The 14,345-nt window shown below is 50.5% G+C and overlaps 1 protein-coding gene and 1 long non-coding RNA gene across 4 annotated transcripts in view; one reads left to right on the top strand and one right to left on the bottom strand.

Moving 5' to 3' along the window:
• MAP6 (microtubule associated protein 6) overlaps positions 1-14,345 on the bottom strand; it is a 75,119-nt gene that overhangs the window by 15,549 nt on the left and 45,225 nt on the right. For both annotated transcript variants that reach the window (XM_046685427.1, XM_046685428.1), the window contains exons 2-3: positions 5,066-5,279; positions 2,789-2,985 (exon numbers count right to left, since the gene is read on the bottom strand). In XM_046685427.1, coding sequence (XP_046541383.1) covers positions 2,789-2,985; positions 5,066-5,279 — 411 coding nt within the window. The remainder of the gene's footprint in view (positions 1-2,788; positions 2,986-5,065; positions 5,280-14,345) is intronic.
• On the top strand, positions 3,005-12,051 carry LOC124252177 (uncharacterized). Of its 2 annotated transcripts, XR_006891925.1 has the most exons (4): positions 3,005-3,855; positions 6,101-6,275; positions 6,689-6,772; positions 11,427-12,051. It is a non-coding gene; the product is annotated as an uncharacterized LOC124252177 (long non-coding RNA). The 2 variants fall into 2 exon arrangements; XR_006891924.1 differs by lacking the exon at positions 6,689-6,772.

The raw sequence follows: 14,345 nt of genomic DNA on the forward strand, positions 1-14,345 counted from the left end.
AAATAGCACCAAGAGAGGTGTGCGCTACGCATTACATAGACAATCTGTGGTATGCAACAAAATCCAGGCCACAAAATCATAATTAGACACTTCCTGTCTGCCTCGGAGAGGCACAGGGAACAGACCGAATGGGAGCACCAGCGGATAACAGAAGCTTCGGAGCCGATGCACAGCCTTAGGGGTTATTTTTGCAGGCCAGTGAAGCAGACAATGGGAAAGCTTCAGCCCCTGCTCTTTTGCTGGGAAAGCTCAGGAACCCACGGGGAAACGGGCAAAAACAGGCAGAACAAGTGCTGGAAGCTTGGTCACCTTCAGAAAGGCAAAACCAAAACTCTGCTTGTGAAGCCGAAATCAGTTTCAATCGGTAGGTTTGCGATACAGAAGGAGACTGGCTGAGTTTTATATGTAAACGGTAGAAATCAAAGGAAGTTTCTTGCCAGTGAAGGGGCACATTCAAGAGTCAAAGTGAAATACAGACAGGATTTTCTCGGTTGGAGGTGTTAAAAAGACGGGGATACTGAGGGTTGAAAAGACACGAGACCTGTCACGTAAAGCCTCAGGTCGGGCAGGGTACGAGACATCCCTGGGGCTGTGAGGTGGGCGGAGACTCTACGATTTGGGCAACACAAGCTTGAATCAGACACAGGGATCAAGTCAGCCATGTAGTTCTGGCTGTGCTGCCATGGAGACAGATTTATTTACACCACCCACCCCATCTAGTACAGTGTCTGGAACACAGGCACTCAATAAGTGAATGAATGTTCCCTGGGTATTGTAAACTCTGATTTGCTTGATCTGCAAAAAATATATGACTATTCTATGGAGAAATCCAAATTGTGGCTAACAACAACTTGTCTGACTAATGCTAGATCTTGAGAGAACGAACATACATTGGCAAATTCTCTGGATGAAGTTAAGATCCTGTTGATAGAGCTCTCTGGTTAATGTTAAGAGGAGCTAGCAAATAGCTGGCATCGGTACTGAGATCCACGCTAGTCATTTCCAGAGAGGCATCAGAATGTGTGACTCATGAACACTGAAACTCACTAGCATTTCCTACCTTGCTCCATACTTCTCCTTCCTCACAGTTCCATCCCCGGAGATACACAGGAAGATGGCCTCGGGCCTGGCCAAGCGCATCAGTGCTACTGGTCCTGTTCCCTTAAGAAATATGGCCCGCGTGACACACGCTTAATTAATTTGCAAAAGATTTCTCAATCAGCCCCAAGGGGACAAACAAGATGGTGCAAACAGAGACTTTGCTGCTTGAACAGTCAGGATACAGAGAGCTGGTGGAGCCCCCACTTCCTCCAGACCAGGAGGACCTGAAGGGACTTCTGAGGTAAGGAACGGGGAGAACTTCACTCTACATCACTTTCACGACGAAGGAAAAGCCAGCCTGCACAGAGGCCTGGCGTCCCACGGCCGTCCAGCGATTCCAGAACGCTGGCAGCGGCAAGCACTTTAAGGACAGGAGAAAGACAGCGGACTGGGTAATACACGTCACGGGGTTTGCAAATGTAATTTCTCTTGGGGTATCTTGGGTTCCCTCACGAGCACTGGGGGTCTTCTCACAACTCTCTAATGCCTACGACACGACTCTAGCACGGCTAAGGTGGCACTTGCCGCCCCTGGGGGCTTTGGCAGCACAGACATGTGACACAGAATACAGTGAGAGCTGCTTTTATACATGAATGAGGTCAAATATGCTGGCTAAGCACTTAGCAGGGAACTCTCCTAGTCTTCAGCGAAGTCACAGACATTTCCCGTAGCCTGAAGCTCAGCGTCCTTGTCCTCCCTGGGGGCCGGAGTGAGAACAGTGCAGGAAGGGAAAGTAAACATCGCCACACAGGCCACTATGTCTACCTCCGGCCTCGTGTTTCTCAGAAGCAAGAAAGCCACGTTCTAAATATATCACCCCTACACCTCCAGCTTTCTTCCTCCGTCACCTGTAACCAGTTGCAAAATCGGCAGCACTGGGTAGGCTGAGGGTAAACAGAGGAAAATAGTCTCCTTACTTTCGTCATCTCCCTGTGATGTCGAGAACGTACCTAAAACACCTAACCTTTCACCTGGCCTAGGTTTCGTCACCAGTGGCACATCTATTACTTGGTATACAATTTCCTGATAGGAAACCGAAGGGAGTCACAGGTTTCTAACAGAAGATTCTATGAAAAACTGACAAACTTAACAGACACGACTCATTTGATTGACGTTAAGGCCGAGGGTTTTTTTGTTTTTTTTTAAATATTTCCACAGATTTTGCCAATTGCTGAAGCCCAAGTTGAGCTTCTGTAGCACATGATAACTCTCTGAATTTTGGAAAAGAACACGTTTACCTAAAGTTCAAAATTGATCACGGACGCAAAATTGATCTCCTGGGGGGAAGATAGGAGGAGGCCACACCACAGGCATTTCCGAGCGCCAGCAGGAGGTCTCCTCTGCAGCCCGGTCAGAACCGCCTCTGCCACGCCCTGCCTGCCCTCCCCCGCCTGCAGGCCCAGCTGCCTCCGAGGCACAGCCGGTGAGCCAGCCGCCCAGGGGTCCAGGGGCCCGAGGCGTGGACCCCGCTGCCACGCTCGGCCGGCTGCTCTGGTTTGGACAGGAGGCATGCCACACAATCTTTGAAAGAGGATTCCTCCATTCAAAGAAACCAAACCAGAGAGCTCCTGGGACACTCGGGACCAAGGCAGATGAGAAGCCTCTAATCAATTTTGTGGCCTTTTTTGTTGGTTGGTTAAAAAAAAAGAAAAGGAGAGAATGAAAGGAAAAATGCAGTGACATTTACTCTTTCGCCTCAGCCAGCTTATTGTTCATCTCTTTACTGTGCTCCTTGTTGTCGGGCGGGGCGGCGCTGGCGCCCTCCGCGCTCTTCTTCTTGGAGGCCCGGCCCGACGCCGCCTGCTTGTCTTTGGCCTTCCTGGGGGGCTTGTGGCTCGCTGAGGTCTTTTTTGGTTTGGAACTCTGAACGCTAGGTTTCTCCACCTGCATGGGGAGACAGACCACAAATACAGAAACACAAAAGGGGTGGGAGTGGAGAGAGAATTTAGAGAGAAGACGTGGTGAATTAAAGGATAACGGTGATGGTGAATCACATTTGACCCCGAGGGAGCACAGTGTGTAAAGCACTGTCAGTGACGTGAGGTCATTTGGCTTCTCCTGTCTGAACCCCATGGTCGGTCACGTTGGTAACACTCTCGCAGGACACACTGGCTCCCTGGCCTGGTAGCCCTCCCCCTGGACCACCCCTGGCACTGGACCATGTTACTAGTCTGCTCCATCTGCTGCCCTTCCCTGTGGGAAGATTAGACCTCACTGCCCTGTTCAACTCAGGCAGGCAAGCAATTTGCTTTAGTCAATGAAATGTGAGCAGAAGTGACGTAGGTCACCTCCAGACAGATCAAGAGTCAGCTTGTGCTTCCCAGTGCTCTCTGTTCCTCTGCCACAGAGAGGCCCAGACTGAACAGGTGGTGAGGAGTCAAGTGACAGACAGCCAACCCACAAAGGACATGTATTAATGAGAAATAAACCTTTGTTGGAGGAAGACACAGAGATTCTGGGGTGGTTTACACCACAGCCTCAGCCGGCCTCTCCTCTGAGTCTGTCTCTAGGATGGTGAGCTCATGTGGAGAAGTGCCCTTGCTGAGACGCTTGGCCCAGTGGGCTCGTCTCAGCAAGGCCTTCAGCAGTGCGCAGCCACCCGCTCCTCCTTTCTGGCTGGAACCCTGGGCCATTTTCCCCAGAGCAGCTGTTCAAGCCCACGCCACTCTCTTCAAGCCCCCTCCTCTCATTCTGCCACCTCATTCCCTGGAGACAGACTTGCTTTTTCTTTCTCAAGAACTCTGGAGCCACCAGGTATGACCCTTCAATACGCCAGCCGCCTCCCATCCCTCTCTAGACTGACTTTCCCCCATCCTCCCTCCTTCCTCCCCTTGAATCTTCTTTTGTCCAAAGCCAACCCCACGTCCTGGGTCCCACCTCATCTGTGGAAGGTGGACAGAGATGACACTGAACCTCACAGCCCAGGTTTTCACTCAATGAGGTCTGGGCGTTTTCCGTCACCCCTGACCTGTAAATAAGGTAACCAATTGTCCTGGTTTGCCCGACACTGAGGGCTTTCATGGAACCATGTTTGACTGCTGCAACTGGAGGAGTCCAGGCAAACTGGCTTGGTTAGTTACCTTACCTGTAAACCAGTCCTGGGCCAAGTAGGAAACTCCACCTGAGTGCAAGACTTTAGGGCAAAAGCAGAGAAAAGGCTAATTTCTCAGACTTCTCCTGCTATTATTGATAGGAGAGCTGATATTTGCACAATTCCATGCAGCTTGACAGCCTAGAATAAGCTTTGGCATGTATGATTCCTGCTTCAGCAGCTGAAGCTCCAACCTGCTTCTCCCTTTCACGAATGCATATTGGGATGCAAACGGGGCAAAGCAGTGTTATTACAGGAAAATCCCGCATCTACTGTAAGTTACTCAGAAATGGAAGTCATTCACAAACCGTTCAGGAGAATCACAAATTACTCGGAACACATCTTGCAGATGATGTGACAGGTGTGTTGCGACAGAGGGTGTTTACCGAGGGCAGGGATAAGAAAGGGCAGGCTGTTTTCAGGGACTCAGGAGGTAAGGAAGCGTCCAGTGACGGGAGCTGAGGACGAGGCAGGGGCTGGGTGGGAAGGAAGCCAGGGAGGATGCCTCCCATACTGGGCCAGCGCTTCAGGGGCAAAAGCACAGTTATTTTAAAGCAATGGGATTTAGGGCTCACGTGAGATTTCTGCCCCCTTTTTTTTCTGGGTTTCTCAAAATCAGAAGCTAGTTCTCTGGAAATCTGCCAGTCTTCAAGCTGTTTTTATTTTAGGTACTATTCCTTTTTAACATTCCCTTTGACTTTAACAAAGGTTCCTGTTCACAAGCCCCTCCGTCTCAGTGTGCTAAAAAGAAATGGAGGGATCTTAAGAGTCTGGGGGGCTGGGCCAGTTGGCAGCAGCCCGGCCCTCACGCTCTGCCAAGTTAGCCCTCCATTCCAAGCTGTGCTGGTGGGCTCCCCACAGGATCTCTCTCACCTTTGGGGGTTCCTTGAAAGGTTCGCTGTAGAGGCTGCGTATTCTTCTGCGATCGATGACCTTATTGTCAGCTGGTGTCGGCTTATTGGCCTCCCCTTTGAACTGGGCACTGTAGCTGGTCTCGTGAGCCATCTTATCATCTGGGGGCTTGTACTGGGGCTTGGCTTTTATTGGTTTCACGGGCTTGATGTCCGTCCATGCTCTGAATTCATTCCTGTGAATCAAAGAAAGCATAAGTGATAGGGAACATCACACGCCTGGAAGCGGTGCTCCTCACGCTGGGCTGCAGACGCAGTGGGCCCTCAGCTGGTGCTCCTGGTGCTGGTGAGCATGGCTGCAGAGTCAACTCCACTGTTCCCTCTGGGGAATTGCAGCTGTCCTTCCTGCCGAGTCAATGCAGGCTGTGGCTGGAGCTCAGGCTCCCAGCTGCCACTGGGTGATCACGGAGAGGCAGTTCTAGTCTTTGGGCCTCCTTTTTGCAATATCTAAAATGAGACCGAAACAACTCAATCCATTCAGTCATTCATGGGCCCAACAGACATGACTGAGCGCCTGCTGTGTGTGAGGTTAGAGTTGTGAAAGTTACATGAGAACGTGTGTCAGACGATGTGCCGGGTATATTGTGGCCAAATGACAAATGCCAGTTCCCTTCTGCCCTTTGTCATGATGAAGACCCTGTGCTATCTGGAATCCTTAGGGATAATTCCTCCCTTCCATAGCAGAGGGCTTACTTGTTATACTGCCAGAACCTTAATAATCTTAATCACATTAGATGAAAATCCTTATGAAATGTCTAAATGCTTGCAGATCATAAATAAGCAAAATGTGCTGAACATAATTTGGATATCACTATTAGGACTTGCATTGGGATTTGAACAGGAAGGAGAGTCTTCTCGTTGCTTTGGTGTGAAAGGCTATTGGTCCTCACCCTAAATGACCCCCATCTGCTGCTTTTTTCTGAGTCAGGGTGTCAGTTTTCTTGTTCACAGCAATCTCTCTCACGGTTTCTAATCAGCTGTTTCTGATCTGTTATAGGGCTGGAGAGTAGATAGTGACAAGTGTTCAAAACAGAGTCAAAAAAGGCAGCTGCTGATGGAGGGCATGGGGTCCATCTTGTCTGTTGAGTGCGTGCCATTCAAAGCATAAGCTCTGGGGCCACGAGAAGCTGTGCTACGGGAAAGGAAGAGTCAGCGTCTGCATACCTGTGGAGGTAGGTTCTTCCAGGACCCTCTTTCACCCTCAGTGATAACTCCCTCCTTCAGGGCTCAGAGAGGAGGCCACAGGGGCCAGAGAGGAGAGAGAGCTCAGACTGCAAGAGAGACGCAGGTTCTAGCCCTGGCACTGTCTGACTAGCTGTTGAGCAGGCCTCTCCCTTCTCTCAGCCTTAGTTTCCTCATTTGTCAAATAAAAGAATTAGACCAGACAATGTCCTTATAATGTCCTTCCAGCCCTGAGGCTCTCTGAGTTGATCAAGCTGGTTTGGTAACCGAGCCACTTGCTGGTTATTTGATCTCCTCAGGGAATTGGCTCATATGTGAGCAAAGAGAACACAGTTTCTTTTCTTTTCTTTTTTTTTGGGGGGGGAATTTTGGTTTATAATAAATTGGTTTATATAAATTTCAGATGTACTTCATTATAGTTCGACTTCTGACTTCTGTATAGACTACCTCATGTTCACCACCAAAAGTCTAGCTGCCATCCGTCACTGTACGTATGTGCCCTGTTACCCCTTTCACCCTCCCCATATATAAAATATATAAAGAACTCATACAATGCAACAACAAAAATAAACAACCTGATCAAAAAAATGGGCAGAGAATCTGAGCAGACATTTTTCCAAAGAAGATATACAGAAGGCCAACAGGCACAGGAAAAGATGCTCAACAACACTAATTATCAGGGAAATGCAAATCAAAACCACAATGAGATATCATCTCATGCCCATCATAATGGCTATAATTAAAAAGACAAGAAATGACAAATGTTGGAGAGGATGTGGACACAAGGGGTCCCTCATACACTGTTGGTGGGAATGCAAACTGGTGCAGCCGCTATGGAAAACAGTGTGGAGATTCCTCAAAAAATTAGAAAAGGAACTACCACATGATCCAGCTATTCCACTTCTGGGTATTTACCCAAAGGACATGACAACCCGGTTTCTTAAGAGACCCTCCCCCAAGCTTTAGACTCGCCTTTCCAGTGCAGCTTGGACCTCCAACTAGGTGTCCCACCAGCTTAAACTCAACCTCCCTAGAACCAAATCTTCTTGTCTCCCCTGCCAAATCGTCTTCTTGGATTCCCTCATGGCTCAATTTCACCCACTCATTCATTCACCCATTCACAAAATATTTACTGAGTGCTTAAGCTCTGCCTGGCAGGATGCGGAGCTCTGGGGAGCCCAAATTGAGTAAGAACAGGCTCTGGGCTGGGCTCAAGGTGTGGCAGGGGAGGGATGGGAGGTTACTCCAGGACAATCAGATAAGACCCACGGGGTGGGGGGGTGGGGGGGTGGGGAGGAGTGGGGAGCATAGAGCAGGAGCTCCTATGCCAGCCCAGGAGTTGGCCGGAAAGGGGGCGGGGGCAGGTTCCAGGTAGGATGAGGAGTGCACAAGAAGGCTCATGAGAGGCACAGTACCCTGTGGGGAGCTGCAGGCAGCCGAGGTGGCTGGGTGGAGGTCAGTGGGGAAGGGCACAAGTGGCTGGATAGATCACGAAGGTCCTGAAGCCATGCTGAGAGGTTTGTACTGTAACAAGGAGTTACAAAATGACTTCAAGCCAAGGATGAGGATGGCTAGATGAGTTTTGGGGAGGAAAAGTTTGGCAGCAGTGCGAATGGTGGACGAAAGGGGAGAGGTGAGGTGGCAGGCCGGGCGGGAGATGGCAGTGAGCCAGGAGGAAAGCGGAGGCCTGGACAGGGGAGCGGCAGTGGGGACACGGAGCAGGGCACTGAGTCAAGAAGGAGATGGGCAGGACTTGAAAACAGCTGAGTGGTGGGAGGCCAGGGTCAGAGAGGAGTCTGGGGAGACTCCAGGATTCTGGTTGCGGGTGGTAGTGCCACCCACCAAGACAGGGAAATGGGAGGAGAGGTGGTTTGGGAGGAGGGTTGAGACCCTCCTGATTCTGTAAACGGCACCCACCCACTCCGGCATCAAGGCTGCTTTGTGATCCTGTCCTTTCCTCTCCTCCTCCCTTCTCCGCTTCCACAGATTCAACCAGTTACTATGACCTGACTTCTGAGCCATTTTGGCTCTACACACAGGCCTAGGGCTGGCCCAGGTCACATGTGGGGCTCAGGCCACCATCACCTGCCCAAGGCTCCAGGCCTTCCCTCCTTCCTTCCTGCCCTTCAGGACCAAAGCCTGCCCAAACCCCTGACGCTTGGCCTGGACCTCCCAGCAGCGTAACCAGTAACAACCGGGCTCCCGAATATTTGATGGCAGAAACCTGCGTTCTCTGCTCCTACCCTGCCTGCCCCCAGAATCAGGACTGAGAGAGGTAGACACTGGCCGTAAGCACTGTTTCTGGGTCCCCTCTCCCAGGCCAGCCTCTACAGCTTTCTGTATCTCTGCAGCGGCCCTGGTGGGCTAGCAGGGGTCTCACTGAGAGCTGTGTCCTTGTGGGAAAAGCTTGGAAACCCACGATCTCGAACAGCTTTGATACATCATCTTCATATGAGACCATTAATAAGTCCCACAGTAAGGTCACTGTAATTATGACAGACTGTTGGGTTTAAACCCAAATTCCGTTACTTAGAACTTTCTTTGAACCCTCCACAAAACCTTCCCCAGCCATGTGCAACAACTAATCATATGTCATAAAAATAGAATTAGTTACTACTAATTGGTCACCTTTTATGAGCTGGAGGGTTGTTTTTGGTTTTGGGTATATTTTCTACAATCTTTACAACACCTGTGAAAGGAGGAAATATTAGAGGTAACCAAGGCTCAGAGAGGTTAAGTGGCTTCTACAAGGCCACACAGCTGGCAAATAGCAGAGCTGAAATCTGAGCCCAGGGCAGTCAGGCCCCACAGCCCACAGCCTTCCTGCTGTACCTCAGCAGCGTGCTGGAGCTGCAGCGTGCTCAGCCTGCCCCCGCTGGAGGTGCTTGTGTGGGGTCCGGCCTGCTGTCTGCAATGCCATGGAGGGTTTATATGACATGGACTAGACTAAATGGCACCTGAGCCCTCCAGCCCTGGGATGCTCCTCCCAGAGCAGCGCGGGCTACACTCTCAGGTCAGTCGTGTTCAGTGCCTCTTGCCACGAGTTCATGGTCCCCTATAACCATGAATAACCTGTTCTGTGCACCTGGGTTGCAGCTTGATCACTCATCCAGCATTTGTCAAACACCAGCCATGGGTGTGGCATGTGGCCCCCAGGCAGGAGTAAACCACAGCGGTGTCTACAGTTTAGCGGGTCAGGATCTGTCCATGTGTGACCCTAAGCAAACAGGACAGAGTTCAGAGAGAAAGAGGGAACAGGATGCTCAAAGCTGAAGGGGGGAAGCGGGGAAGGGGGCACTGACCAATGCAGATAGAGGAGGACGAAGGGAATTCAGGCAGCAGTCTGCGTCTGTGTGGCAGGTTCAGGGCAGGGGAACGGCTCAGGGTGCGGGAGGGCGGGGTTCTCGGGGGGAGGTCAAGGTGAGCGGGCTGGGCAGGTGCTGGGCCAGGCTGTACAGAGTCTTGAATGCCACATTTGGACGCTCGCGTAGGCCTGGGGAGCCAGTGAATGTTTCTGAGCACGGCAGCACGATGCCTCCATTGACGGTGTCCTCCTCCTCTCAGACTGCCCCAATTTTAGTTATTCTTCAAAGCCCAGCTTGGGGCTCTCCTCTTCCAGGAACCCCTCCTGGATTTCTCAACCCAAAGTTTCCCAACTCTGGGCTCCTGGACCCTTTATTGTACTGTCCAACTTTGTGGTTACCTAGGCAGTTTCCAGTAGTTCTTTAATTCTTTCATGAGTTCATTTCGTCTCTCTTGAGGCATAAGATTCTTAATAGAAAATTCACGACAGAACCCTACCTTCAAGGCCAATCTCATTTCTATGGTTGTGAAGGGATGTCCTTTAACTGATCCTGTGTCAGGCTGTGGGTCAGGGGCAGAGCCGGGCAAGAACTCCAGCCTCCACCTTCCCCATCAGGGCCCTTCCACCACCAGGCCACCGCTCAGCGCCACGCTTTCTATCGTTCTCACACTTTTCACAGGATTTAAGGGCTTGGCATTGAGTGGGCACTGAATGAAGTAGTCGTTATTCCATTTCAGCTCTGGCCAACTCATGGCCCTCCTTCTGAGCCCTTCCTGCCCTGCCCAGACGGGGCAGGTGCCTGCTCCTCAGAGGCATGAAAACACCTGACATGTGGCATAGTGGACACAGTGCGCACATGACTCCTCTGATGGCTCATGTGTACTGGGAAAACCCATGGAGAGACGCCTGGGCCAGCCCCCAAATTCCCCCCAACCCCAAGGACTGGCAGCAGCAGGCCCAGTGTGAGCCACCTCACGGAGACTTGGTGGATCGGATGTCCCTGGGCTGCCCCCTCAGGGCCTCTAACAGCTGCATAGTCGCGTTCAGAGCAGGCAGGACTTCTGGATCTCGCTGACCAGGCAAAGCTTATAAAGGAATCAACAAATAGTCTGTGCCTCCACCTCCTCCTGTCCAGTCCCTCCGCCCCATCTCACCCGGCCCTCAGTACCTCCTCTCCTGGCCCATGGCATCAGGATCGCAGCATCAGAATCCTGGTCCCCATCTCCTCACTCTGATTCATCAGGCACATGCGACTGACCGGGCAGGTCTGCCTCCAGCTGGGCTGGGAGCACACCACGCCCCTAGTGAAACGCCTCGGCAGACCCCCATTTCCTACGGGACCAACTGTAGTGCAAACTGAGGTCCCTCCTACTTCCCACATGTTGTAATTCCTCAGGATGACAGGCAGGGCCCTGTGACTTGGCCCCAAGTTACCTTTCCAGGCTTCTTTCTGTGTCTTCATCAGTCATTCGCATCACCATTCAGTGAGCATTTTCTGCGTGCCGGGCACTGTGCAAGCTCTTTAAATGCCTATCTTATGTAGTCCTCACAGTGACCTTGTGCCATAGGCGCTATCACCGACTTGGCCACTGAGAACACCATGTTGCCCTTCCCCAAACAAATACTGCACTTTCTACCGCTTAGTGTTTGCACGTGCTGTTCCGTTTCTGGCATGCTCTTCCCTCCACACCTCCAGCTACTGAAATGCTATGCGCTTTTCCGCGCCAGGCTCACGTGCTGTCCCCTCTAGGGAGCCTTCCCCAGTCCCACCGCTGACTCAAGCTTGTCCTCCTCTGAACTTCCTCCCTCTGGAGACTCACCATGCTCTATCTTACAGTGGCTACCTGTGGAGGTATCTTTCTTCCCTCCCAGACTGTGCAACTGTCGAGGATCAGGACCGTCCTTTTGCATCAGTGTAGCCCTCACTGTGCCTAGGACAGGGCTTCGGAATGCAGCCTCCACCTCACCCATGGGAACAGCTAAACAGGAAGTCCCTGGGCCGCCCAGCCAGAGAGAGGGCATAGAGTTGCGACACAAGTATCTCATGGCATCTGGCATCTAGACCACTTCTCACAATACGTCCACAAATTCTTTGACGCTCCTCCCTTAGGTGGAGCCTAACTCCCCTCCCCTTGAACGTGATTGGACTTACTGACTCACTTGCAACAAACAGAATATGGTGGAAGTGGTGTATGGAACGTCTGAAACTGGACCATTCAAGGCACTGCAGCCTCCTTCTTGCTCTCTCTCTCTTGGATCATTCACTCTGGGGACAGCAAAGTGCCATGTCATAAGGACACTCAAACAGCCCCTATGGAGAGACCCATGAGGCAAGGAACTGAGGCCTCTTGCCAAACGCCATGTGAGTGAGTCTTCTTAGAAGTGGATCCTCAGCCCCAGGCAGGTGTTCAGATGACCTCATGAGCGACCTGGAGCTAGAACCACCTAGCTAAGATGTCACTAGAAACTATATGAGATAATAAATGTTTGTTGGCTTACGCTGCTAAGTTTTGGAGTAATTTGTTACACAGTACTAGATTCTGATACAGACCCCAATCAGAAAATATTCTTCCCATCAAAAGGGATTTGAAACACCCAGGCTTCATGTCAGCAAGGCGGAAAGCACTGGCATGTGTGGAGCACAGGAAGTTCAAGTTCCCAGGACAGCTGCAGCATAGAGTGAACAGAGAGGGTCATGCTCTGGTCGTAAGAAGCCAAGGTGGGACACTGTGCAGCTTTCACTAGAAGGTAGTAAAGCTGGTAAAGATGAACCTGCCCCGAGGGCAGGTCATAAGCAGAAACAAAGAAAGACAGGCCCTCACAGGAGGACATGACGTCTCCGAGCACACAGCACATACAGGGCTCAGGGACGTGCAGGCAGAGGTTAACAGGGTGAGAAGAAACACGGACCCACGGCCAGAACAGAGACAGTGGATCACTGGCAAGAGCAGGGCTCTGGAATGAGGGAAAGCTTGGCTCGATTCCGGCTCTAACCCTTGGGCCCGTCCCTTACCCGTTCTGAACTTCAGTGAGCTCATTTGGAAAGGATTTCACAAGGCCTACTTCACCGGATTGACATGGGGGTTAAATGAGACTGTATTAGGTGGAGAGGACCTGGCTATTTGTGCCAGAATTATAAAGTCCATGGTGGGTAACTCTATAATAATGTATTTGGTTTTCATTACAGAGTCATTTGTTCATGAAAATTATTGAATATCTTCTACATTCTAGGCACAGAGCTAGAAATACAGCGTGAGCAGGCAGATGCAGCCACTGCCACTACTGACCTGGTGGTCAGGTGGGGAGATGTAAACAATTACACAATCAACTATCTGTCCAGCTGTTCTTACATTTCTGACCACTGGCTGTCAATGTTCTGGTGCCTGGTGAGGGCAAAATTTGGGCAGCAGCTTCCAAGGCCAGGTTTATTTCTGAATGCATTTCACATGAGACTTGAACAAAGTCGCATTCAGGGAATGCCTGATTAATTGAATCTCCAATACAGTGTCCACTATAAACAGACGTTGGCTTCTTAAGGCCTTGTCCCACTTAAGCACATTTTCTTGCAGTGATTCAAGGGGAGATATTGAAAGAGCAATTATAGAGGGAGAGACTGGAGACAGGCCAGAGCCGGTGACTGATGAGGCGAGGTCCCAGGAGAGGGAGGAGGGGAGGCGTCAGGAGAAAGGCGAGAGGGCTGGCCTTGGAGAGAAAGCGTCGTAAAAGAAGAGAATAGAGGCTGTTCTTTCGTTTCTAATTTGAAAAAGCCTGACATTTACAAGATATAAGGAAACAGAATTATACAAGAACAATTTTACTGCTATGAAGAATACCTACATGTGTTAATTGGTACAAATCACTTCTTGACAAAAGTGGAGACAGAATAATGGATTACTGCCAACTACAATCATATCTAAATTCCCTTTCTCTGTCCATAAGCCCCAGACTTATTTATTGTGTATCTAAGTCCTCGGGAAATAAAATCCTTTCCCCATCCTCTTGACAACAAAATTTTCAACATTCCTCCACTGCTTTATGAAGGAAGAAAACTGTGCTTTTAAGTCTTAGTGGTCTAAAATCTTCCTACAGATTTTCATAGGTAATTTTTGTTGTCATGGAAACATATTAAGTCTCTGTTCAAAAATCTTGTCTACACTTGTTATTAAAGCGTTCTCGAGGAAGGGAAGCAGGCTCCTTCATGAACTCTGATGAAGGCAGGCAGTGAATGCTGTCGGTTGCTAAGGTATTGTCAGCAGTTGGTTAAAGGAAGCGGGATCTGTAGATTAAAAGGGAAAGAATGTTCCAGAGCTAGAGGGTTGCAGGGGGCTTAGAAAGGCTTCTCTCTCCTTTTAGAGGGGAGCCAAAGATGGCTCCCTCCTGGCAGAAATGATGCGTCAAGGGAGGGGCTTTCTGATCCAGCATGAGTATCTGCTTGCATGCATCTTTCGGCTTCTTTTGTGTGAAAGGGAGAAAAGGGGATCTCACAGAGAATGCTGACATTCCAGTCACTTAGGATTGCTCTTCTTATCCATTAATATCCAGCAGACACATGCACACCATGCGGAAAGCACTCGCTTGGGCAAAAAATGTCAGCATGTGAAGAGAAGTCTGAAACGAATCCAATGTGAATAGAGGGAGAGGAAAAGCAGCCTCCTTTTCCCTGCTATGGAAGGATCGGGCATGGGGAGCGGCTGGCAGTGAGGGGTGTCAGGGCTCGGGTCCCCTCAGGAGGCACGCGGCTCCTTCTGTAGGTGCC

Source organism: Equus quagga, chromosome 14 (genome assembly GCF_021613505.1).
Source record: "Equus quagga isolate Etosha38 chromosome 14, UCLA_HA_Equagga_1.0, whole genome shotgun sequence".
In the NCBI taxonomy this organism is placed as follows: domain Eukaryota; kingdom Metazoa; phylum Chordata; class Mammalia; order Perissodactyla; family Equidae; genus Equus; species Equus quagga.